We start from the raw sequence: 27719 nt of genomic DNA, 5'->3' as shown, positions 1-27719 counted from the left end.
AGGCCCCGTCGGACAATCTAGAAATCTCCCCTGTGTGAGGAAGGAGAATCTATGGGGTCAGACTTTAAACGAGGTTTTACTCACCCCCTACCGCCTGTATTGTAACATAATTCCCTGTATTGTAAGGTCTGCTCTGTAGTGCTGTCCGAACGTACAGTAGATGACACGACAAATAAATCATACATGCATGCACGCAAAGCATCACTTGTAAATTACTGTCACTGCTGTTCCCGTTTCACATAGAAAGAAGTTCACTGGTTTATCTTACAAATGCCGGTTATGAGCTTGAGTTACAGTGAATGCATTTCCACAATTGTGCGCTCGCCAACGTCTCGCGGTTTAGGAACCCCCCAGTCTTTTTTGAGATACAAACCGTTTTTTTTTTTGTTTTTTTTTTTAAAATAAAATGTAAGTAGCTCAAGAACAGGGAGGTTTCTGCTGCATGGGGCTCCAGGTGACCCTGGCATCAGACTGTGTCAAATAAATCAAATACATCAAAAGGAAAACCATAAACTGCTGCTTCAGGGTTCATATTAATGGACGGTAACGCAACTCCTGAGTTTCAAATGAATAGCGATATAGATTTTATAGGTGAAAATAAATTGATGGTCACCTCATTAGATTTAATGTTCGCTGTTGAAACGTCAGATAGTCCATTTTCAGAACGAATAAACCTGACTATTTCACGGTACTGCAATGACCTGCTAGGCCCTCTGGCATGGAAGGTAAGGAAGTTTCCTACAAGTCCTGCCTACTCTAAGTCTTAAGGCGACACTCGAAATCTCAGTTCGGCTGCTGAACTAGTCCCATCCACAAGAGCACGGGCAACAGCTGGCAAGATGATGAATGGCCATTGTCATATTCGTTCACCAACCTGCTCACTGGCAGAAGGCAGTTTGTGGGGATCCATGGTCAGAGCCTTCAGGTCCTCGGATATGGTCTGCAGGTGAGTGATCTCGCCCAACATTGATATTTCTTCCTCCTAAAAACAAGAGGACAGAATATGAGGCTTGTGCTTGTGCCACTTATACATGACGCCCGCAAGGATTCTTCCAAAGTACGGTCGTGTTAATTTAGTGCAGAAAGCATGTGAGCACATCTTTTATTTCAGTCTATTACAGGAGGTACAGAAACGGATGGGGGGTGGGGGGTTGTATTGGCCTTTTCTTCAATGCGGTAAAATAAAGGAGGGAGGAGTAGGTTGTGCGATACCTTTTATTAAACCAACAAATACTGTAGTTGATATGTTACAAACTTTCCATCCTCCCAAATACCTGATGAAGAACCCGAGAGGTTTAAATACTTGTAACATATCAACTATTTGTTGGTCCAATAAAAAGGTATCACACGGTCTCCGTTATGTCACCAGACTATTACAAAAGAAAAATAAATGGCCACCTTTACTTAAGCTATACTAAATACTGTATTACAGAAAGACTGAAGCCATATGAGATATTACAGCTCATTCACTTGAAAGGGCAGTAAGGTGCGTTACGGCTTAGTAAATTGCGTTCACATTATTTTATAATCCGGTGCCTTTTTATTCATAGTTTTTGTAACTCCAAAAACATAATTTATGTCGACTTCACATTGTACGCATTTTCAGTATATATTTTTTTTAATTTTATTTACGTCTTTATGAACATAGGAGACTGGCCTTCTGCAGTATTCAGTAACAGAATGTAGTCTTACATCCATCCATACACTATATACCACTAGTGTCAACATTTCTTGGAACATTATTCTCAATAATTCATGGGGGAAATTGGCTTTTGTCTTCATTACACTTCTCTTCTAAAGTGACACTTGGAAACTAGAAGAGTTCTGGACCTTGTGTGAGACGCAAGCTCAGATTGACCTACCTCTGTCCCAGTTCTGCCCCCAAGATCCAGACCAGCCAAGTCTCCTGGAAAGACCAGGATACTCCTGGAACCTTGGATAGACATGGGAGGTCGGGAAAATCTCCCATGGCCGTCTGCCTGTGAGTATGGCCGCACGGAGACTCCGTTTGCTTTGTGTCTATTAGTATATGTAGGATGGATGTCATTTCTCCATACATGCATAACTAGATGTATATTTGTGTATTAATCTATGAGAGCATGCATGTATGAAACTTGTCTCCTACATAGCTTCTTCTTTTGAGCCTTTGATACCCCAGTCCAACTCTAGCACGATGCATCTGTTCAGTTTACAAGATGTAGGTGCCATTAATCCATGTAACTCTTTTGCTGCCAGAGGGGTCAGCAACTAGCTGCAAATTAATTTTCTAGTGGCTCCAGTGGCAGAAAAACGCTTACATTACAGGGAAACAGCCCCAACTCTTACCCTATCAACTCCTTTGCTACCAGAGGGGATAGCAACACACATTCATTACAGCCGCCTCCAAAGGTGAAGGTATGAGTGACAGATGAATGCAGCATGTATCTGGATTGCTCATCAAGGACTTACTATGACAGGCCTCAGCATGGAAATGAAGGAGCAGAAGCGGCCACGCTCCTCGATCAAGGCTTTCCTCACCGCCTGCTTCTCCGTCTCTTCCAGCAGCAGGTACTTGTCATTGACATCTTGCAGGGCGCTGTCCAACTGAGGCTGGATGTCCCCTCTCCCTGCAAACACAGAGTGCGCAGCACGGTTAGGATGGCTTTCATAAATGATAAATGCAGTGTACACCGTATTTAATATTGTACATGTACCTGTCCACTACTGGAGCTATACACAACCCTAAAATAAATGGGAGGTATTCCGAAGGACCTCACAGGAGGAGTATTGAATTTGTGTTGTCATTTGTCACACTAGTGAAAGTATCAGGAAAGCCAAAACACTTGGAGATGTTCTGTATTACGTATGTCCATTTCTCCTGGTCTCTTCCTTGGTGATGCTGTTTAAATGCCAGCTGAAGTGGTAAATGGCAAGGGATGTGCGGTTTCATTAAAAGTAAAAAAGTCAAAGTAAGAGGAAATTAATTTAAATTCACTGTTGCCTGACATAAATACCTATCATATACCCTAGCCGGGCCATAAAAGACATTAACAAATCAAAGTTTGCTGTGTCCCATGAAAGGTGTAGTCTTCCTCGGACTAAAGATAGCCTAGCCCCTCCTTGACATCACACGATCTAGTGCTGAAGGAGAATACATATCTGGCAGGTTTCCATACTGGATATTGGAGTTCTTTATAAGTACAGTTGTGCGTGGCCATTCTTTAGATTGCCTCTTAACATTTGGAAAAGCCATGGACAGACTGTTCCTGAACCAACATGTGACAAATTGGTGAGGAAATGCAACACACCACTGTGTGTCTAGGTCTCACGTCTGCATTTCAAAACACAGTTAGCAGAAATAAGCCTTAATAACCCACAGCCAGGTAGCATCAGCGTATCTGTCAGAAAATACTTTTTGAACAGTGGTAATATCAAAAATATGCATATAAGGATCTTCATAAACGCATGAATTTAGCAAAGATTAAAAGACAGCCATATTGTCCTATCCTTATTGTAATTTAATAGCCAATATACAGTTTTAGTCTCTTCAATGCCATCCAATACGCCAACCTGTGGATTATTCCGCAGTTCAAAACAGAAAAGTGTAAACTTACGACAGAATATCTGAAGCGAGAGCAACATACAGTAACAAGGTCTACAAACTGGGGTCAGCATCACTGGGTGAGGTTAAGGAATGTACAGTAGCTGTAGACATTGGATGCTGCATGACCCTGCAACTAATGGGTTTAATAGCATTTCTATCATATTGAAAACCAACACAGCACTGAAAGAACCTATAAACACCAAGGACTTGCCAGCCGCTCGTGCGCATGCGTGATCAGCGCTCACCGGCCGCCCATGGGTGATTGGTGCTCGCCGGCCGTCCATGCACAAACGGTAAGCTCCGATCGCGCATAAGTGACCGGGATGCGCTCATCGCGCATGCGTGTGGTGCTTGCCGTTCACACATGCGCAGTCAAATGCGCGACATTTGTTCTGGTTTTTTTCCAGGATTAATATGGTCAATAAGTGATATTTCACTTCACTAGCGACACTAGTGAAGTGAAAAACAGATACATAAGTAACCTACAATATAAACGAGTCTGCAGCTAATCAAGATAGATGGCTCAGCATCCAAGTAGCTAGTAGAAATGAAAAAAAAGACAGCGCACAACTCAGTGTATCAAATATATAATGTGCTAATTACAGGATGGGTGAGTATTGCACGTACATGAAACTTGACAATTCAGGCATTACAGGTTTCCACATTAGGGGCGCGCCTGGACCCCCGCATCCGAAGACATCCACTGTAATCCGTTCCTGGGTCAGTAGAGGCCAGTCCTCCTGTCACGTCCGTGGGGGTCCTGGATCTCCCTTCTGGGTATTTAAGTATCTCCAGCGGTTGATCCGAATATGGTAGGTGCTAATGTGGAACTAGCATAAAAAAAACAGGGGACTCCCAACATTGACGCCAGAGAACGCCAAAGGTACTCACTGAGTCTTTTGGGCAGCAGCCCTGACTTCACAGGACCACGTAGTTGGATATGCGACCAACAAGTGAATCGTCAAAAGGCTAAAGTGCTTGCCACAGACTCAGAAGACATTAGCAATTCAATTGGAGTACTACAATCAATGTTTGTTAATGCTTCCTACGCGTTTCGTAGATGATGTCTACTTCTTCAGGGACTCGGCATCTACCGACCCAGGAACGAATTACAGTGGATGTCTTCGGATGTGGAGGACCAGACGCGCACCTAATGTGGTAACATACACCTAACATGTAATGCCTGAATTGTCACGTTTCATGTACATGCAATTCTTGCCCACCCTGCAATTAGCACATTATAATTTTGATACACAATGTCTTTTTTTAATTTCTTTATGCCGTTAAAAAAATAGAATATAAAATCTAAATCGTGATTTTTGGTATTAAAGTGGCTCTATATTTATTCAAAGTTCTTTGTAAATATTGCTCACATCTTTCTAAAATACAGTCCAATTTAATAGGAAATTAAGTGGCTTTGTAACTACAAGGGTGCTGAGCTTCCTTTTTGTAATACTTCATTATTACAAAATGTATATAGATTGTGGTATAGTTAAAAATTAATTTTAACTATACCCAATCTATATACATTTTGTAATTTTAATTCTTCTTTTATTCTTATGCAAACTTACTATTAAAATACATTTTTAATTACTTTTTACGAATTAGTAGTTCACCTCATTAAGTATACCTTCTAAAGCAGTGCATTAAGCATTATTTGGAGTCATTTGCATGCAATAGCTATGATTGGCTAATTTAGAAAGTGCTCCTATTGGTCAGGACTATAATGAAGTATTACAAAAAGGAAGCTCAGCACCCTTGTAGTTACAGTGCCCCTGACTAAGAGGACGCGTTCCTCGAAACGCGTAGGGCTGTATCTACCAAGGCTGCTGAAATTGAAGCAAGAAATCAGAGGACACAGAGTTTGTCCGCATCATCCAGGAGGGAGTACACGACAGCCTAAGTCCAACTCCCTGAGAGACGGCGCAAGCACGCGAACGCGGTGATGTCACAAACACACGACGCGGAAGCGGTGCTGCACCGATCGACAAGGGAAGGCACCAGAGACTGAAGGAACCTCCAGGCAGGAGACGGGGACACTGCGGCTGTTCCAGTGGATGCTTGTACTACGGATCACCTTACATACAGATGTGCCTTATATCTACTTACTTCTGTAAGTATTTTTAACCGATTTTTCATTGCATTAAATCTGACATACTGCACTATGGGTTTTGCGCTTTTTTCTTCTTTCTTTTTTCTGTAGTTTACAATTTGGACCCGAGGGTTGGATCCTATTGAAAGAAGCAACATCACCCATATACAATCTGGACTGGACTCTACATATACTCATATGGACTTTTTCTCATGGTATATGTGTATTAATTACTGTAATTTGTTATTATTTTACTCATTGTGTTATTAACAGTGTATTTATTTCTGTTTACTAAGACAAGAGCGCTAGCTGAATCAAGTATCACTATATTACAATTTAATATATATCAGAGGTTAGAATATCCTCATTATATTATTATGTTATATTTTACCAATCTTGCATTTACTCAGCACTTACTGTAATTTTACATGTATATCTCTATCAAAATATATATCAATGTATATATCAATGTATTTCCCTCCCCAATAAGAAAGAGTGGTGCTGCAAGTTTGCTTAGAAAAAAATAATAATGGTACTTCTGGATGTGATAATTAAATAAATAAAATGTATACCTTAGTACTGTACTATCACAATTCCACCACAGGCCCAACATTTTTGATGGCCAATGTGTAAATGTGTGTGTAAATGCGTGTGTAAATGTTAGTTAGAACGTCCAAGCTGCGGTCCATTTCTGTTTGAATAAGCAGTGAAGTTCTAAGAAGGATAAGAAGACTCCTGCGTGTGCAGGAAACATCATGAATTTGAAGCGTTTTGTTTAGTGTGACCAGGTGTCCCGGTTTAGCCGGGACAGTCCCGTTTTTTTAATGGCTGTACCGGTTTTTTAATGGCTGTCCCGGCTGCCCCGCATTCTTTAAAATGTCCCGGTGTTGTTTTGTCGCTGTTCCGGTTTTGGCCATCAGAGCAGGGGGGGCAGCAGAGAGCACAGAATGCAGGCAGAGAGGAGAGCAGGAGGAGAGCGGAGCCCGGTCTGGCTGCAGAGGGTGGGGGCGGGGTTAGCTGCAGAGGGTGGGGGCGGGATTAGCTGCAGAGGGTGGGGGCGGGGTTAGCTGCAGAGGGTGGGGGCGGGGTTAGCTGCAGAGGGTGGGGGCGGGGTTAGCTGCAGTGTGTGGGGGCGGGGTTAGCTGCAGAGGGTGGGGGCGGCGTTAGCTGCAGAGGGTGGGGGCGGGGTTAGTGACAGCGGAGCCTCAGCAGTGAGAGCCGGAAGTGAGGTGCCTGCTGCCAGTCAAGATTTATTTATTTATAAAATATTTTACCAGGAAGTAATACATTGAGAGTTACCTCTCGTTTTCAAGTATGTCCTGGGCACAGAGTAAAACAAATAATACATGGTTACAAATACAGTTACATAAATGAACAGGGTATACATTATATACAAAACATTGCAGGCACAGTTAAAGAAAATATATATTATGAGCGTATGAAACAGTTACAGACCAGATTAAAGTGTGAGACAGCCTTAGATTTGAAAGAACTTAAGCTGGTGGTGGATATGAGAGTCTCTGGTAGGTTGTTCCAGTTTTGGGGTGCACGGAAGGAGAAGGAGGAACGTCCGGATACTTTGTTGAGCCTGGGGACCATGAATAGTCTTTTGGAGTCTGATCTCAGGTGATAGGTGCTGCATGTGGTAGGGGTGAGGAGCTTGTTCAGGTAGCTGGGTAGCTTGTCCAGAAAGTATTTGAGGGTGAGACAGGAAAGGTGAACTTTGCGCCTAGACTCTAGTGATGACCAATCTAGTTCTTTGAGCATTTCGCAGTGATGTGTGTTGTAGTTGCATGGGAGAACAAAACGACAAATTGAATTGTAGAGGGTGTCAAGTTTGCTAAGGTGGGTTTGAGGAGACAAGCCATATACTATGTCTCCATAGTCAATAATTGGCATTAGCATCTGCTGTGCAATACGCTTTCTGACCAGGAGACTTAGGGAGGATTTGTTCCTGTAAAGTACCCCTAGTTTGGCATAGGTCTTGGTTGTCAGGGTATCAATGTGCATCCCGAATGTTAAGTGGGAGTCAAACCATAAGCCCAGGTATTTAAAACTAGTGACAGGTGTTAGGGTGGTGTTAGCGTTGGTTCTAATCAGGAGCTCAGTCACTGGAAGCTTTAAAAATTTAGTCTTGGTCCCAAATACCATTGTTACAGTCTTGTCAGTGTTTAAAAACAGTTTGTTTTGGGAAATCCCCCCCATGCTCCAGAGTGAAAGGTAGGACACAGAGAGAGTGTGTGTGTGTCACTGGCTGTGTGTGTTTGTGTGTGTCACTGGTTCTGAGTGTGTGTGTGTGTCACTGGTTCTGTGTGTGTGTGTGTGTGTGTCACTGGTTCTGTGTGTGTGTGTGTCACTATGTCACTGGTTCTGTGTGTGTGTGTCACTGGTTCTGTGTGTGTGTGTGTGTGTGTCACTGGTTCTGTGTGTGTGTGTGTGTGTGTGTGTGTGTGTGTGTGTGTGTGTGTGTGTGTGTGTGTGTCACTGGTTCTGTGTGTGTGTGTGTGTCAGTGGTTCTGTGTGTGTGTGTGTGTTACTGGTTCTGTGTGTGTGTGTGTGTGTGTCAGTGGTTCTGTGTGTGTGTGTGTTACTGGTTCTGTGTGTGTGTCACTGGTTCTGTGTGTGTGTCACTGGTTCTGTGTGACACAGCCGCGCTGATCCGAGCTCCTGCTCTGCCTCGCCTGCTCAAACAGGAGTTTTTTTGCGTCCTGGCAGGCAAGGCAGTGAGCACGCTTTGGGGCGGAACGGAGGCGTGGCGGTAGGCATGACGGAGGCGTGGCGGGAGACGGGGCTAGTCCCTTGCTCCCATTGGCTGTTTTCGGTCACGTGATCGCTCCTCCGCGCCGAAATTTAAACTTGCTTATCTGGTCAAAATTTCTGAGCCTCCCCACACATGCGGAAGCGGCTGCTAAAGCCGCGCTGATCACAGATGCAGGGGGTAAGTGCATCTGCTCAGCGCGGCTCAGCACGGCCTGCTGTACAACCGGACACCTGGTGTGTGTGTAATGTGATATATATATATATTTATCTCATGTCTGTAGTTCATCGAGCTGCAAACATGACTGCAACAGAAAAGAGGTTTGTTTCCTGTCTGCTCCTGACTTTTGGGGCAGCTTGTCACCATGTAATGACTTAACGTGAGATAATGTGGTTGTAGTGTCAGAATGTCCTGCATTTTGCCAACGGAGCTCTACATTTAATAAAACAAAACAAAAAAACACACTGCTTCCTATGGGACACAATGCGAGGTGTATAAAATATGGAAGATTGCGCGTATTCATGTGCATTTTATATTGGTGATTTTGAGCAAGTCACTTCATATTCTCCAAATGAGGGCAGAGGCTCACAGATTCGGTCGCTCTAAAATTCAGGATTACGGACCGCAAAACAAAAATGCACAACGAGAAGTTATCGCACGGTTGTATTCTTCTGTTCCCTTACACAATATTGTGTCGCACCCTTGAGGTAGGCTAGACCACCGGTGCGCAAACTGTGGGGCGCGCCCCCTTGGGGGGGCGCAAGATTATGTAGGGGGGGGGCGCGGGCTGGTTGCAGGGAAACCTTGGGGCGGGCAGAGCTGTGCACGGGCGGCCAGAAGCTCCGTGCTGCTGCTTCTATGTGTCTGTGTCTTGCAGAGGGGGCGGGGCTTCCCTCTGCACACAGACAGCCCCTCCTTCTCTTCCTGTCTGCTTCCCGCACCATTTTTCAGCAGCATGGGGGGTTGGTGGATCGGAGCATGTCGGCCCCCCAGAAGAAAGTGTGTGACTGATTGAGTGTGTGTGTGTATGTGTGCATGTGTGTGTGGTGTGTGTGTGTGGTGATTTGTGTGTGGGGGGATTGAGTGTATGTGTGTGTGTGGGGGGATTGAGTGTATGTGTGTGGGGGGGGGGGATTGAGTGTGTGTGTGGGGGGGATTGAGTGTGTGTGTATGGATTGAGTGTGTGTGGGGATTGAGTGTGTGTGTGTGTGTGCATGGGGGGGATTGAGTGTGTGTGTGTGTGGGGATTGAGTGTGTGTGGGGATTGAGTGTGTGGGGATTGAGTGTGTGTGTGTGGGCGGATTGAGTGTGTGGGGATTGAGTGTGTGAGTGTGTGAGGATTGAGTGTCTGTGTGTGGGGGGGGATTGAGTGTGTGTGTGGGGGGTTGATTGTGTGTGTGTGTGTGTGTGTGTGTGTGTGTGTGTGTGTGTGTGTGTGGGGGGGGGGGGGAAGATTGATTGAGTGTATGTGGTGAGTGTGTGTGTATGTGGTGATTGATTGAGAGAGAGAGTGTGTTGTAATGCAGTGGTGCGCAAACTGGGGGGGGGGGCAATGAGGCGCAAGATTATTTAGGGGGCGCGGGCGGCGTGCAGCGAAAACTGGGTGCGCGGGCCGGTAGATGCTGTGCATGGGAGGACGAAAAAGCTGTGCGCGAGAGGCGGCCAAGAAGATGTGCACGGGCGGGCAGCCGAAGATGTGTGCGGGTGGCTGAACAGGATAGTGCAGGTGGCGGCAACGTGATGGTGTGTGAGCACACACACAGGGGCTTCGGAGGTACGGGGAGGAGCCCGCCCGAGCACGGTGAAGTCAAACGCCCCCTCTTCCGGTGTCTGCCCTGCAATAGCGCTGTGTTTCTGCTCTCCTCTGCTGGCATCCTGCTTCGCTGCGATCCTCTGCAAGTGAAAGGGTCGGCTGCCACTATATCAATCATACTATGAATGTACAGAAATAATAATAAAAAAAGTGTAAACACAACATTGAAAACGGAAAAGAATAAATAATACTGTAGGTAGGAGTTTGGATGACAATGGGGATAGCAAGACAAAAGGCAGGGGGGGGGGGGAAGAGGGAAGGGAGGTAGCAAAGAGGTGGATGAATGCCCCCCCAAAAGGATTGCCTTTGTGCACGTACGCTTGGCGCTTGGGGAGACAAACAAAATTGACTTTGAAGTGCGCTCAGCAGCAGTCAATGCACACACACACAGACACACACAGACACACACACAAATAGCCCCGATCCACGCTTGCAAAATTATGCAGAACACCCTGTGCTCATGCTTGGAGAGTTGGTGATGTCACCGCTCTCAGCGGCAGCGTGGACACAGCCTAATTTTGCAAGCGCAAGCTGTTGAAATATGTAAGTATTTAGACATATTTGGATTTACATTGTATACCGTTTAATAAAGGGGTTTTTTTTTTTTTTCATGTGATTTTGATTACATCAGGCAGGGGGGGCCCCGAGAAATTTTATGGATGAAAAGAGGGGCTCGGCATAAAAAGTTTGCTCACCCCTGTGCTAGACTTTTCTTAGTAAATCCTAGTCCCTACAGGGAGGTAAGGGGTCGTCACCTCCTCTTTCAGGTCCTCGTTAAGTAACCAATTCTAAGAAACTTATTCCATGTTGAAAGTCACCTAGGATGGGGATTGGCGAGTTTATTTGCTTTCCAGAAGGTACTGGAAAGGTCAACCCTTTTGGGGAAACCATCTCTTTTCCTGCCCAGCAACAGGGATGGGGAAAAGGTTATAAAATATCTGGGACCTGGATCTCTTCCTCAGATCTTAAGTGACCCCGTGTTGAGGGGATCTCCAGGGCTTCTAGCCCTGTACAGGGGTAAGCAACAGATTTGATTGTTTTGTAGTTTGGGCAAGTCTCCCGGTATAGTTGCCCTAGAGACACTAAATCCGGATCCTGCCAATAGCTGGAAGTGGTTTCTTCACACAGGGCCCATTGAGGAGACCTGGAAGGTTGGCTGGGGAATTGCTGGGAAAGTTTCCAGTCGCAGGGGAAAGGCTTGAATAAGAGCTACTCTGCCTACAAGCAGGTGGGCTGAGGAAACCCGAGTGTATGTGTCTGCATGTAACAAGAAGAGATCTTTTGTAACCTGAAAACCGGTTCTGTTGCTATCCCGATTTGGCCTGTAAAAAAAGTTAAGTTAGTTCCTGGCGCCCTTTTCTAATTTCTTTCCGCAGCCTGCACGAGGTTCCAGCACCCTGAGAAACAAGGTAACCTAACTGCTGAGCGTCTTCTGCACACACAAGTAATATCACTTTAGAACAGAGGTGCGTAAAGTTTTTCGTCTGCGCCCCCCTGCCTTCTCTGCCTGCGACAACCCCCCCACGTTACCTTGTCTCTGGCGTTTCTGGTGACGACACGTCGCAGCCAGAAGCCACTGGAGACCAGGTAAGTAACATACAGAGGCCTCGTGCGCTCCCCCAGCATTTCATTTAAATGCTTTGGGGAAGAGTGCAGGGTCTCTGCAAGCGCCGCGCACCCCTGCTTTAGGAGACAGTGAAACACTTTGGTGCAGCCCCTCTTCTGTTGGGCGGAGGTAGAGGTGTTACAGTTGCTTTGGTCTCCGTGTCCCACCTTTCCCACAAAGCCTCGCTTAAGCTTTGGACTATTTTTTTCAAGCCCCATCATTTCTTGCTGTGATGCAGGGAAAGTGCCCCCGCCACTACAGAGAGAGAAGACACTCGTGCCCCCCCCCCCCCCCTCTTCTGAAGTTGGGACAGTGTCATGCAATGCAGGGGGGCTCAACTCCAAGCCTCAAAACCTCCCCCACCTCCCAACAGGTCGGGTTTTCAGGATAGCCCAGCTTCAGCACAGGTGGCTCAATCAGTTCCTCATTCAGCACAGGAAGCTCAATCATTTACTGCTTAAGCACAGGTGGCTCAATCAAAGATTGAGCCACCTGTGCTGAAGTTAAGGCCGGCAGTGGCCACCCCTGGGTGCTGAAGTTAAGGCCGGCAGTGGCCACCCCTGGTGTAATGTATTGCTCTGTTCTGACACTGAATGACTGATAAAAGCTGCAGCTCATAATTGGAGCCCCCCTCTTTGGAAATACACATACTGCACTGCCGGAGACATCAATACAGAACCTGAAATGTCTTATTTAGACAAGAGAGACAGTCAATGTCTCCATGGTAACGCTGCGGAGACAATCTCTTCATGACGAGACGGCTTGCCCCCCCATTATTTTTCTTTTGCCGTTAGTGAAGTCATTATCACACCATTATTAAACAGTTAAGAGTGTGAGCACAGTACTTTTCTGATGAGAATTAATTTCAGCGGGCCTCATTACCTAAGTGGTGCTAAGCCACAATACACCTCCCAGCATCGGAAGAGACACGTTACAGGACATTAAAGTGAATGGATGGTAAGGGGCCTTCTAGCGATAGGTGTTTTATGGTTAAAAAAAAAAGTAGTGGTACTGTGGCCGACTTAAAAAAAACCTTATTTATTTAACATTGGGGGGAAAAGCTACTTTGACAATATTTTAGATTTATTTCTTTTACAATGTGTCTGCTTAGACAGCAGAAAAGGAAGAGAGTATTAAATAGAAGATGGAAACATTAATCAGTCAATAAAAAAAAAGCAGTGGTCCTGCGGGGCTATAAATAAAATATATCCTTGTATCATCACACTTGGAATAGCACCACTTAGTTCACATGGGCCTACACTTCTACAAGGACAAAGAAGTATGCATAGAAGTGTAAAGAAATACCCAGCATCATTGTACAGCGGAGTACATTGGTTTTTAAAGAGGGAGTTCAGAATTCATTCCCACTGATTGTTAGGGGCCTATGCAGAGAGCAGCGGTAAGGTGAATAGCGGCATTTTGTGGAGAAAAATGCCTGTAGAAAGGCAGGTACTGGCAAGTTTTAAAAAAAGCGCCATTTTTTGTTTGTGTTTTTTGAAACTCGCTGCACGACTGGAGAGAACCTAAATCTCTCCAGTTGTAAAAATGTCCCTATTCAGAAAGGCGCGATCGCCATCTAGTGGCTGTTCGCGCCAATAACATGGAGAGAAATTCTACAAGTACCTCCGCCAAAAAAAGTTGGCAGGAAGCTGGAGCGAGAGGGAAAATACAAAAAAAAAACGCGCTTTTTTTCAAACATGTTTCACCAGCGCACATCTCACCGGTTGCAACTCTCCATATGCAGACAGGATTTTAAATGCAGTTTTCGGACCTTTCTGCATATGGAGATAAAATCACACCAATAAAAGTTTAATTTATTAACATCTCCAATTATTTCCAGCGCTGCTCTCTGCATGAGGCCCTTAGTGTCAATTCTCTGCTGGTGGAGGCGACCTGCAGCACATACTAGCACACAGCACACAGCAGGCCAGCGCACTGCAGGGCCGCTCCGGCAGCCGAGACGCAAAAAAACCCGCTCTGTCCTGCAGGCAGAACAGCGTGAGAAGCCCACAGCAAGAAGCACAGCATCACCAGTCACTAGGAGACCGCACGGACTTACCCAGAGTGTCCGCTGTCAGCCGGGTGTGGGGCGAGACCACACATTGCGGGGCACAAAACAGCACACACAAGGAAAATAAAAAAAAGTCAAACCGCCTGCCCAGCACACGAGGAGATACAGCCTGATGAAGGGCGGGATACTTTACTTGTTGGGGTACTACAGTATGTATATGTCTGTGTACAGAGCGGCAAGTTAACCAGGCCTAATTTTTTTAACAATTGATACAGTGTGTACACTACAGGAATACAATGAAACCGAGTAGATAACATTTTTTTTTTTTTACAGGAATGAGAAAGCTACAATACGGGATTTGTGATGTATTTTTTTTTTGTAATATTAAATGACACGTTTTTCTGTGAAATTTTATATCTACATACATCTGGCAAAAGGTGGTATTTCACAATCCACAACTATCACTGCTTATTGAGTTGCTATTGGAGAGGGTTGGGGGTTACTCAGAATTTCACTAAGGGTTCCTTAACCGAAGAAAGGGTTGGAAACCACTGTATTAGATTTATCGTACTAACATTTTATTTGGGGGTAGGGGAGCGGTTTATATTATTTTTTTTGACCATTTGATTTTGACGTTCTCTTTATTTGTTATGCATTCAATATATTTTTAAATTTGGAGCCACTGGCAGTTTCTAATGATTTTCTTGTCGGTTATCGGTTAGCAGTGTGTGGGGTGTGTGTGGGGTGTGTGTGTGGTGTGTGAGTGTGTGTGGTGTGTGAGTGTGTGTGTGACTGTGTGTGAGTGTGTGTGGTGTGAGTGTGTGTGGTGTGAGTGTGTGGTGTGAGGTGTGAGTGTGTGTGGTGTGAGTGTGTGTGGTGTGAGTGTGGTGTGGTGTGAGTGTGTGTGGCCAGTTACATATTTCCACCATCATATGTATTTGTATTTGTCTCTAACCCCAGACGAGGTGGTGTGAATCTCAGATGGGGTGTGTGCGTATTTACATTTATTGTATACATGCACGAATATATTGACAGACAAAACCTTATGGTTAAAGGTGCAAAAAAATACTAAGAAAAACCTAGGTTTCACATCTTAAATCTTGGTAATCCTCTGGCACCAGAAATTGCCTTTTGGAATAGCACGGTTTAGGAAATCTGGACCTCCTTTGTCTTAACTCTGTGCCCAGGACATACTTGAAAACGAGCGGTAACTCTCAAAGTATTACTTCCTGGTAAAACATTTTATAAATAAATAATCTACTAAACCTTCGCCTTTCATATAATCCACATTGTGCAGCTTCTGCCAAGTACATTTATTTCACGCTGCTTTAGGTAATAAAACAATCTGCTTTTAAACTCGTCGGGGCAGGAATTCACTATTCCTGTATCGTTCTACTTCGTGCAGTGTTCAATGTTGGAAAATTACCTTTCTTGGCTTTCTTCTGCAATTTTAGCGTGTCCGACGACTTCTTTTTGATTTCTTGACGGGCTTTTTTGTATTCTGTAATAATTCCGAAAACAGTTGCATTATTCCGGACACAAGCTGCAGGGTAATGTACTGTATCTTCATAAAATTAGGGTTTCTAATCATTTACATAGGACAATATAGAATATATTACAATTACATGTACATTTTGGGGCATATTTACCGAGAGGTGCTCTGGCACAAAGACACCTTCTAATGCTAGAATCTGTCACACATCTATGTACTTGAATGGGCCCCTGGGGTGTCTTCCAGCGCCGAAAGGTGTATTATCGAAAAGCACAGCTTGGTAAATATTGGCCATAATCTAGCTCGACAGTGTCAGACACACAATAAACATCACAGTTAAATAGAGGTAGTTATTTTGAATAAATAACCCATCCCCCATTGTAGGATGTGTATAATAAGTTTGTCTTGTCTTTAATAGTGCGTTGTAAAAAGAACATTGCACTGGAAGGGTCAGAAATAGAGATTATGATGTGCTGCATAAAATGTAAATTAATGGTCAATCTTAGCATTAACATACATACAATATATACAGGGTATATACACACATAAATATGTAGCCCGGTCCCCCTTGACTTCCCTAATCCTCCGGTTCCCCTCCTCTTACCTCAGTGGTCAGGGGAAGTGGGGGGGGGGGGGGGGAAACAGCAGCTGGTGAGGCGGGAGGTCGCGGTGTGGCTGGCTCGCCGGGTGGCCATGTTGGATGCGTGCGCATGCACAGTGAGTTGTGCATGCGCAGTTAGCTGCTGAGAGTTGCGGCGGCCATTACACAATTGCGCATGCGCAGTGGAGGACTCAGGAGGCGGCCATTATACAGACAGGTTCTATGGGGAACTTCAGTTCCCTGCAGCCTTGGGGCTGCTGACCACATGACGCCAGGGAGCCAAATCGCGCGGCCGGATTCCCCTGCACAGAGCGAGATACATTTTGCGCGCTGTGAGTAGCACGCCAGTCGGAAGAGGGACAGCAAAGGGTCAGGTAGTGTCCAGGGAGTGGTACTCCTCTGGGCTAGGCCAGACTGTGTCCCCCAGGCCCCGACTCACTAGTAGAGCAGTGATTGCTTTAGGGACAGGCCCTTAGGTAGGGACTCTGCCCCATTAGCTATTTGGTAGTCAGGGATACAGTGCCAGGAAGCGCAGCCCTGCAGGTGGGTTCTGGGACCAGAACGCCACAAAGGACACAGAGACTACACAGACGGTGATATTATCCACGCCGGAAATCACCCCATGCGGTGGCGGGTGACAACTTCGGACCGGTAGGTTTCCCTGTTGTATTCTGCGATACCCGGGTGCAGGAGCCCCGGGCTGGTATTGGTTCTACAAGTGCACCAACACTGTACAACACACCGCTGATCACGCCTAAAGGGTGGGGGGTATCACTTGGGGACACTTACGTGGTAGAGTGGCCAAGGGCCTCGGACAGTATAATGGACACGGTGTGGGGACACGGTGGTAGGGATACGCCCTGCGAGGTGCATTGGCTAGTTGTACCTCTAGGGGGAAAGGGGCATTTCATATTGTTAACTCTGTTACAGTATAGGACTGCTTGCAGCTCAATATTAGTAAAGGTTATTGTTATATGCTGTGTAGTATTATTATTTGTTCCTCAACAGGGTTATCCCCAACAATAGGGATCTCATACAGGTGGAGGCGTTGTCATCTATTAGCTCAGGTGTACCCCAGGCTCTCAGTGGCGGAGGATCAGATCTCTATGAGCCAACAGGTAATATCAGCACCCGTAGACTCTTCCTATAAAGGGGTAAGAGGGCTACACATACATACATATTTTGAACACGCCAACCGAATGCTTTAACCAACTCACTGAAACGTATTGTACACTGGCTAACATGCAGTCAGAATTAACTTTACTAATTGGATTCTCTCAATTGCTTTGATAGCAACAATTCTGCGTCTTCATTTCATACATACTGTGCTTTTTTTCTTCCACAGTCTACTGAAGCAAATGTAATCAGAATAAACCTTATAAAAAGGATCTCACTCATTCAATATATTGGGGGAGGCACTAGTGCATGGAGAGTGCCATCGCGATCGTGCCAATGAATAAATAGCTCCCATTGAGTAGTGCCCAGAATGAGTTGGTTTGAGTGGGTTACTGTACCATGGGAGCCCGATTTCACATACGTTAGTTGAACTAGAAAACTAAACCCATGAACACCACCACAGCACCGTTGTACACACTGCCCGGTGAAATCTGTAGACTGTTTCATTATCAGGTTGTGTGTGTACCTCGACATCATTTACTTTTATGATATCCAAACCAACATAAAACAAAATTGCTTGACAATGGTCTTCAAAAACTGCATCTACACAACTTCTGCCAAGTTAATTAAATAGTCATATGTAGAAGCACATGCACACCGCTGGTAGGTGCTGGAGGGGGGTACTTATCTTCCGGTGCGCTGTATCCAGGGAGGTCCAGACATCCCAGAGGTACTCGAGCAAAGGAATGGAAGCAGGCACACGGTCTTTCTAAAGGTGCAGTTTATTGTGCCACCACATAAATAACCTTCCTCTTAAGCCCTCTTTATTAATTGCACCGGGAGCTCCGACCTCCTTAATTACCTTTTGCGTGGTCCTTATCTAGCTGGTTGGCGACTTTCTTCCACTCTTCCATCTGCTCTTGCAATGGGTTGATCAGACAATCGATTAATGCACTAATTTGTAAAGAAAAATAAGTAGATGGTTAGTTGGCATGATCACAGATGCCTTCATTTTGATCACTTATAAGAAGCAAAAAGGCGACACTGTGGGTTCATTTTCATGCCGTTACCCAGAATCCCTGGCTACAGTGGAAACATTGTTTGCCAAGAGATAATGGGGACAGGCAGGGTGGCAGATCTGGATGTGCTCACAAGTGATATTTTTATTTTTTGTTCACTATGTAACTCATTGCAGGTACCCGAGCTGTAAAAACAAAGCACATTGTGGATTCAAATGTAAATCCCTGTGATACTGCCCCAAAATGGACCATCATTAACCCGCCGTTAGCTCAAGAATGCCTTCATTTTTACATACAAACACACCCCATCACCAGAAGACCCCCTGGCCCGTTCCAGTGATTGGGCCCTAAGGGGTCTTCTGAAACCCGGTGTCATCACACCCGCCAACATCAATAAAAAGAAATCCATACTTCATTCATTTTAAAACTTGAAAAAATTCTAACCGAAAAACTTAAAAATATATATATTTTAAAATGTCTAAAAAGTCAATTAAAAAAAATAGCAAATAAAAGCGAGAGAAAATCAAATGTTACAAAATGAACTTCTTAGACTAAATAAACTAATAACCATAACATATTAATAAAGCACAAACTTGGGTAAATGGCCTGCGTGCTTCTGCTATTCTTAACCCAAGACCTCTGAAAATATTAATTTACATGATTAGGTCTGAAAAAGTGAAAGCCAGCGGAAAATGTCGCAGTGTGTGTTCAGAAAGCCGGAGGGAAAATTGTAACGCTCAACACTCAAGAATTTTCAAGTGTGGACTGTTATAACAGGTTTCTATTCTATAGTGGCAAGTGTGCACTCTAACCAATGAGCTTGTTTTATTAGGAGTGGTATTGGTTAATCTGTATCAATCTGTTTCAATTCTATACCATTCCCACTATTCTATTGTTATGGCACTTATATGTGCACACTATATGCTACTGCTATTATACATTTTTATATATCTCTACGTGATTTTTTGCGCTGATATTCTTTTTACACATTTCACCTCATTTTGATGCTGTGAGCCATCAATCTTTTTAGCTGCACCGTACCACACATTTTTTCCCAATCCCTTGATTCTTGTAGTTTGAAAGTCTTGGGACTGGTTATATAATCAATTTAGAGCACACAAACTTCTTTCTTCCCACAGCGGCCTCAGTAACCGTTTGTCTAGAACTGGCGGCAATTATTACAGACGCGGGATATGGATCCATTGACAGCATCGAGTCAGCCAGGACCCGAAAAGGGGCTCAATGACCGAGCATGACGGACGTTATGCAGAACAGGGACAGGTCAGCTGATCCACACCAAGCCAAGGGTCAGTACCTCCACTGGATGTTAAGCGAAGGGCACCTATGGAAGACCTCTACAATAGTACAAGCAATGTGACGAAAAGGAAGCAGACTGCATATAAATATATGTGACTGCAGAGCAGGGTCAATGGTTGGTAATAAAGGCTCGTTTATACGCAGAGCGTTCCCGGCCGCCATCATTTACACACCCGCGCACACACCCATCCTGTGCGGATCCAGCACCCTGACCAGATAACAGGGACTGCGCACTGCCATGTAAACACCAACACTCCTCTAGTGCCGGACAAGGAGGGTCGCATAGAACATACTGTGCTGCTCACTTTAGTTAAGGAATCATAATAATGTACAAGTTCACTAGTGAGTCCAAAGATGCACTGATTTGGGCGAAGCAACCGGGCATTTAGAAGAAAGCTCACAATGACGGCCATATTGAAGAGTCCCAATCCAAAATACTCATGGAAATGTTTTTTGGGGGAAAATAAATACTCTGGTCTTCCTATTGACATATTGTGATTTGGAGGGGTAAAAATAACTAAAAAGCAAACAATAAAATTAAGCAAAATGCCATCTAACTGGGTCTAATGTTTTTAAAGGAGTACAAGTTCTCTCGGGAAAAAAAAGGGGGGACAAAAAGTGCATGTAAATAACCAAATCTATCCTGCAGCTTGGTATTTTGTGCGCACATGCATGACACATAGGTTAACCCAGAAGTAATGCTGATGTGGGGTTCCGTGGAATAATAGGGGTTCGGGTTGGCTGTGAGCAATTCTTCTGCAGCTACTGCACCTACTCCACGTATGGCTTTCAACCTAATCTACTATGTAACAGTGACATAGTTACTATGTAACTATGCAACTATGTACCTATAACTAATTTACTTTTAGCTTTAGTTTGTATAAACAGAAAAAGGAGCCCGACAATCCGCCATGAGCCGGGATCCCCCCCCCGACCCATCGTGTTATCCTTTATAAATGGACGTAAATCGGTTTGCCAGGCTGGTTAATGCGTTTCACCCCCCCGGATATAACAAGCTGCTGAGCTCATTACAAACACATGACCAGAAGGCAAAGGTTTTTTTTTTGTGGGATCGGCCGCCTGGCCGGACAGTGGCATTATTCGGTCAGAATATTAACTCCCAGAAGGGACACGCGGTCCAGTTTTCATTTGTAAATAAAAAGGGATTTATACCAGGAATCTGCACGGATATGGGGCGCAGGTTCAAGCGAAGGGATGTCTTATCAACTCAAATGACTACTGAACGGAAAGGTACACTGGAAATGCCGTCCTTTTGGCTGCCCACCATTGTCGCACAAAGAACACAAACGCGATGGCCTCCCCGTTTAGCCTTTTTTTTTACAGATCTGCCCCTTCACGAAAGCCATGGAAACGAGAGCAGTTACAGTCCTCAACTCCGATTTACCCTTGAAATACGCTTCCTACGAGCCTGGATAAATGTGTCTGCGAAAAGCACATCAGGGTCACGAAGTGTAATCACAATGGATCGTTTTATCCCTGTTCTGTACTCTGTTGCTTAAGGCAGCGGATGCTCAACTCCAGTAATCAAGCCCCCCCCCCCCCCAAACCGCTTCGGTCGCTTACTCTCGTTCACCGTCTGATATTACCTGTTCACTTATATTATTTGTGACAGTGTAGCATTCTCTTCAAGGCAGCGCCCCAGTTTCTTCACCCATTCTCCCCCCCCCCCCAAACAGGTCAAGTTTTCAGGATATCCCAGCTTCAGCACAGGTGGCTCACTCAGAGGCTCAGTCAAAAACCACCTGTGCTGGGATATTCTGTAAACCTGACCTGTTGGGGGGGGGCGGGGAGGGCTTGAGGACTGGAATTGAGCTCCCCTGGCTTAAGGAACAGTGCTTTTGATTAACAGAGCTGACAGTGGAACAAGAAACGGAAAAAAGTTGCCATCTGTCTCTGTTGGTCTGAGATTGCACTGAATGAGACATACTGTACTGAGCTGGGATCCATTTGTCTGTAATAACATGTACATTTCTCTAATTACTGTATGAATGTTGCGGCTTCTGCAGATTTTGATGAATGAGAATACACGGAGACGAAACTTAACCCTGGCTTGCAGAGGTCAACAAAGATACTAGAGACATCACAGCGATCAATTACTGGCCAATGAAGTCCTCCCAGGTGCATGTGTGCAACAGAGTTATTTTCACACGGCCCGTGTGTTCCAAAATAACCAACCACAAGCAATCCAGCAGTTCTTATACTTCATGTAACACCATGTGCCAGTGTGTTACTGTGTGGTGTGGCCGTGGGCAGGGCATGAGCGCGAGGTTGTGTGAGAAAGGCCTGGAACCTCTTCTCCACATTATATCCGCTCCATTTCTATTCCTTTTAAAATCACTAATGCGGAAGGAATAGATTCTTTTTCTGCCACATGTTCTTATGTAAAACTAGAAATGCACCCTAATTTTTTTGGGGGAAGATTTAGGCAACACTATTGCTACTGCTGGCGTGTTGCAGCGTGTTGCAGCGTGACATACAACGCACCAGCCGGAGAAGCGCCCGTGTGATTAGGGAACGGAGTTAATGCACTATTTCCAACGCTGGAGCGTGCTAGTTAGTGCAATAGCATTGGTTACATTTTTAAGATGGGGTCCTTGCACAATTTTTCCTTACAAAAACCCCACTGGGAAGTGTGTGTGTGTGTGGTGTGTGTGTGTGATATTGATCTTCAGAGACATGTACATAGCTCTACTTCGAATATGAATAAAGCATGATGCATATTATGCTGGACGCCCAGGCTAACCGTACTAATCTTGCGGACATGACACTAATGCACAGCAGGACTAATGGTCATACAGGTCAGCACAGAATATCCTCTTTACAGGGGGATACACCCAATGTGACAGTACTCTGATCATCTATTACATTAACTGAACAATACATTAACTGGTCTACTGACTAAGGCAAGATGTATTTGCAGCATGTTGTATAGATGTATAGGATACACAGTTTGAGAATTGTTTTTAGATACCAGTTCATTAATATGTAAACCAATATCCCCATTAAAAAAACACCATCCAAAACTTGCCTGGAAAACTGCCTGAGCTTGGACTCGATGCTCCGATGTCTCATACACATCCTGGTCAAAGCAGAGCCCACTTCTCTGGTAGCACCTGGAGAGAGAAAAAAGGGGAGGAACAAATTAAATCCCAACACCAACAAGTATGTATTTATAACATTTATTTAGCGCCCTTATCCACGGCACTATATATTAGTTAGTAAAACAAAGGTGTGGTTACATATAGATTAGATTATAGAGTAATTGGTAAGATGTCATTGTGGTGGGAGGGGGGGGGGGACATTATGGTCGGGCAATGGGTTACAGTAGGTACATTGAGAGAGTTTCCTTGGTTGGTGGGCAGGGGTTGGGGTCAGGTCTCTGGATTTAGTCTCGTCCGTGGCATGGGGATAGGTCGGAAAGTGGAGTTGATTGGATCGGTGAGGTGGATGACTTTGGAGGGTTTTGGAGAGACTTTAGGTAGGAGTAAGGGTAGGGTAAGTATACAGGGTAAGTATGCAGAAAAACTACAGCATAGGAAACACCATAAATAAATACATACATACATATATACATAAATACACAGTTTTAAGCTAATAAGTAAGGTACAAGAAAAACAATTGCCAAATTGAACTATTTACTTCTCTATTACCCAGGTTTTGTTTTGGCCGCATCCTGAGGTATGTGGAAATGACACAGAACCCGTTAAACTGAGCATTTTAAAGATGGCCTCTTGCTGGATTGAACCCCTGCATTGCAGATTGCTTCTGTGACGTTAAAAACACAAATTTGTGTCACTTGAGAGAACATTTCATTAGTGTTAACGGCTGAACAAAATCCCCTTCATTTTATTGCAAGAAATGTAAAGTGTTATTGTTCCGTTGCTTCTGGGCATTTACTGTTGGAAGGCTTCGGCTGCGTCCCCTGTGCCGCTGAGCGCGCTCAGGCTTGAGAGCGGTGACGTCACCAACCTCCAATCATGAGCGCTCGGCTGGCCTGCATATATTTTTTTTACGCGCGAGCGGGGGGGGGGGGGAGGGGTCATGGCCAAGCAGTGGCTGGCGCTGATTGGTTGAGGAGGTCATGTGACCTTTCAGGGCACCTGAAACACAAATTAATCTGTCTCGGCAAGCACCTAGCGCCCGCAAGCATACGGGCGCACCGCGTGAGCGTGGACGGACACCTTCGCATTCATCGAGCAGAGGATGCAGCCTTATGGCCAAAAAAAATGATGTTTGGTCTTGTTGTAATATATCATGCAGCCACACAGTGGCACTGTTGTACTGCAGCTAAATATTACAAGACCTGCAGCACCTGTGATTTACTCCACACTAAATCTTTACATCACTCCAAGGAATTTCCATTCCGAAAGGCGGAATTTCCATGTCAAAACCATCACTGTATAAAATAAAAGGAACCAACCACTAAAACATTATTTAATGATTTAAAGAATAAAAACCTAATTTATGGTATCATTTATGGGTCCAAATGAGCATACGATGGGGAAACCATACAGAAAGGGCCATTGTGATATTGTCAACCCAAGATGGGACCACAGGCTGTGTATGGTCAGCAATCATTTACTTATTGATGAGGCATGAACTATCCTCCGCAGACTGCAGCTGTCTGTGGCTGGGAAGGACTTCGGTGCTTTCACACCTGCAGCGCAATGCATTATACTAGAGCAGGCCCATCCTGGCAATGCAGGGATGGACTGTGCCACGTACACAAGGCAAGGGAAATGTCCCATGAGAGCAGAGACCCAGCGCAGCCGATCCTTCCAAAACACACTGCAGAATAAGGATACATGCCTTGAAAGCAGCGCCAGAAAGGCATTAGGATGCAGTACGAGGAAGCAGCATTTCTGAACATAATCCAGCAACAAAATGTGCACATTTCAAGCAACAACAAAAAGGGAGGAAAAAAAGTTTTGTTCAGACACAACATTGTGTTAGTTCCCAACTAGAACAAGAACTCTGATAGACCAGGGGGGAGGGGGGGGGGCAACTCCAGTCCTCAAGGGCAACCAACAGGTCAGGTTTTCAGGATATCCCTGATTCAGCACAGGTGGCTCAAAGACTCGAAGACTGAGCCCCTGATTGAGCCACCTGTGCTGAAGCAGGGACATCCTAAAAACATCACCTGTTGGTAGCCCTTGAGGACTGGAGTTGCCCAGACCGTAAACAGCCCCCCCCCCCATATCATGTAAATACCATATAATTACAAAATGATAACAAACGTCCCACATGTAAAGTATTCTGGTTGTCCCAAACTCCTGACGTCATGTGTATAGTGGCATAGCAGCAAATCCGGGAAGGGGAACATGCTTTTTCCATCGTAGTGTTTAGGGTTGGGAGTGTGCCACGTGGCAGCACAGGGGTTACGTATGGATGTAAAGAACGCTGTATTCGCTGGGCTACGCAGACATAAGTTATCAAATGGGGTTAAATGTTTGCGGACGTCCTCTGTTCATTGTGGCAACACGCCCACCTGGTGCCCTCCCACAGATGCAGTCACCATTCTGGGTTTGTTCATTCCTGCTCAACCTTCTGGTGACCCTCTGCGATGAACAGCTTCTGTACTTAAAATACAGGCGTCTTATCAGCGACCGGAACAGGAGCAAAACATGTGTGCAACATGTGTCTAAACTCGGCTCAATGCAGAAACGGACAGCATGTCAGAATCATCTGGTGCACCCAGAGCCCATCTAGCCTGCCCAAAGTGAACCTTAAACTTCATTTCATTCTGGATTCTTCCCTGTTCAGGGCAACTCTTGTGACTGTCAGTAGTAGCTTTGTGATATCTGTAGATGCCTCAACCACAGTGAACAGTGAATCTACAACCTAAAGCTTCATAAAAATAGCATTGTTACACATTGTATAAAGTAGGAGAGCTTCTTAATGAAAGCGGAAGCACAGACTACTATCCTGTGGGGTGAAGGCCACAGAGAGAAATAAGTTACAATTTTATCAGTGGCAGAAACGCATGAAAATCCGAAAGAACACGTTATAATTTAATGATGCACCAAAGGTTCAAATTCCACAAGGAATAAACCTTGAGCAGCTCCGACAAATAATCTTCAGACCGTCATTCTTGTCCACAACAAAGCAAGCAGTGTTAGACATTATTAATAGGTACAGGGACTCCTAAGGTTTGGTTTTCTGCTAGTCTGTCGAAATTAGTGCTTCTACGGTTTGTGTGTGTGTACTCATGTGCAATAGCCAACACAAATCTGGTACCTCACTCAATGTTCATGAATCCTTGCTAGTTTAGAACACACACACACACACACACACACACACACACACACACACACACACACACACATTAAGTGAAATACATCCAGATTGAGATTGCATTCCCCAGAGGGATGAGGAATGACAGATGGCAGCCAGAAAATATCTATGGATGGAAAGCCTTACGAACGAAATCAATAGCAGAATGAAATTGGGATGGAGCACAATTGGAAGAATCAAGACAATCGTTTCAAGGAAATCTTCCACCGTGCCTCAAAAGGAAAGTGTTTGCCTGTGTGTCGATGCTCACGTCTCAATGTGAAAATTGAACCATAAATGAAAGATCATCCAAAAGTTTCAGACAACTAAAAAGTATGGAGAGATGTGCAGATGTAGCAAGACTTACTGTTTTCAGTACCGGGCAAACTGCGGGGCCACGACCGCCCAGTGGCTAAAGGATTATCACTGCGGGGGTCTGATCTAGAAGCATGGACCTCCCCCCACAACGTCCCCCATGGCAGCACTATCCCTGGAGCCACGGCTTTCCGGAGAAAGGAAGTCGTGATACATCTGTATGCTGGGTATTACCAGAAGAGACAGGGAAAAGAATGGATCGGTTCCAACGAAGACACAAGTCTGTGACATCATCACAAGGGCGAAGAAATTAAAATGGCGGTGGGCTGGACAGATTGCAAGAAGATATGACCATCGTTAGACAAAGATGGTACTCGTGGAGAAGAGGGGCTTGTAAACACCTGGAAGATGATTGGGGAGGCTTCCATCTAGCAATGGATCGACAAGGGCTAAGGCTTGTTATATAGTACGCGCAAGTGGGCACGCCCTGCATTGCATGTGGCGTGCGCGGCTAGGGGACGTGGCTCTGACATCATAGCGTTAGGCCACGCTGATTGGCTCGCAGCGCAAAAAGACTAATTTCTTATATTTTCACAGATCTGCTGCGCCAGCGCTCACGGCCACGTGCGTCTGAAGTATAGCAACTGCAGCCTCATACCCTGCCATTATCATTGACATGCGCACGGCAGCGCGCGCACTATATTACAAGCCTAAAGAAGAGGAGGAGGAGGAGATGAATGTTTTAATAAGCAACCTCATTGGAGCCTAGAGACCTAATAGATTGGTTATCAAATTAAAGACATCGGACTAATCTGAAGCACACAACAGATATAGTAGAAAGTCACCGATACACTGCATGGAGCACACAGCTTTATACTAATGGGACCATTTATCAAAGTCTACTGCTACAAAAAAATTATTCCATGAAGTTTAGCAAGAAAAAAAAATATTCTTATGAAAAAGTGTTTTTCCCCATTTACATCTCAAGCTGGTTTTTGTTCCATTTTGTACTTGGAGGGGGTAAGCCTATAACCTTTGAACAGCGGTGACATCAATGGTGATTTCCGGGCCCTAACACACGGTGATACTAATCAGGCCCCGTGGCCCTGCATAATTCTACAGAGAAGAGATTTTTCCATGTATCGGGCCCCGGTCTAAAGACTCAGCAAAGTGCTCTCACTTACACACTGTGCGTCACTTGGTCTCTACAGCCTTTCCCGGTACTCGCTGCTTCGGTTTTAAAGTGGAGCACTTCGGTGAATAATAACATTCTGAAAAATTGAAGCTGTAGTTTAAACTGCTGCAAAATGTCAGCACCAGTGAAGGTTGCACACACTTATCCTGTCACTTCCTACCTATGCGCTCTGTCTTCCCTACACCAGGGCTGCTAGTGTTTAAGGAATACAGTTTAGACCAGAAGTTGCACTCTACTAAACATGATCCATGTACCAATAACAACACCCCCCCCACCTAAAAAAAAAAAAACAAGTAAAACAATGGAATAATAAGGCCAAAATGACAGATTTTAGGAATTCGGTTTATACAAGGATGTGACGTTTTTGATAGGCAGAGAACGTAGGTGCTGTGTTAATTCTACAAAGAGGACGGGGATCTATTAAGTTGCAGACCCTTATCCAGCTCTGTCACATAGTCCTGTTTATAGGGCGGTTGATGGACTTGCAGGGCAATAGCCAATGTTGAA

General features: G+C 45.0%; 1 protein-coding gene across 1 annotated transcript in view; it reads right to left on the bottom strand.

The window, feature by feature from the left end:
- MTSS1 (MTSS I-BAR domain containing 1) overlaps positions 1–27719 on the bottom strand; it is a 216269-nt gene that overhangs the window by 22486 nt on the left and 166064 nt on the right. Inside the window, exons 4-9 of the mRNA XM_075588465.1 lie at positions 22458–22542; positions 17935–18026; positions 15290–15364; positions 2449–2606; positions 862–982; positions 1–30 (exon numbers count right to left, since the gene is read on the bottom strand). The exon at positions 1–30 is cut by the window's left edge and continues 62 nt beyond it. Of these exons, the coding sequence (XP_075444580.1) occupies positions 1–30; positions 862–982; positions 2449–2606; positions 15290–15364; positions 17935–18026; positions 22458–22542 (561 nt within the window). The remainder of the gene's footprint in view (positions 31–861; positions 983–2448; positions 2607–15289; positions 15365–17934; positions 18027–22457; positions 22543–27719) is intronic.

The sequence above is a fragment of the Ascaphus truei genome, chromosome 2, assembly GCF_040206685.1.
Source record: "Ascaphus truei isolate aAscTru1 chromosome 2, aAscTru1.hap1, whole genome shotgun sequence".
NCBI lineage: Eukaryota > Metazoa > Chordata > Amphibia > Anura > Ascaphidae > Ascaphus > Ascaphus truei.
The sequence above is the reverse complement of the archived record's forward strand: the minus strand, read 5'-3'. Positions and strand labels throughout refer to the sequence as shown.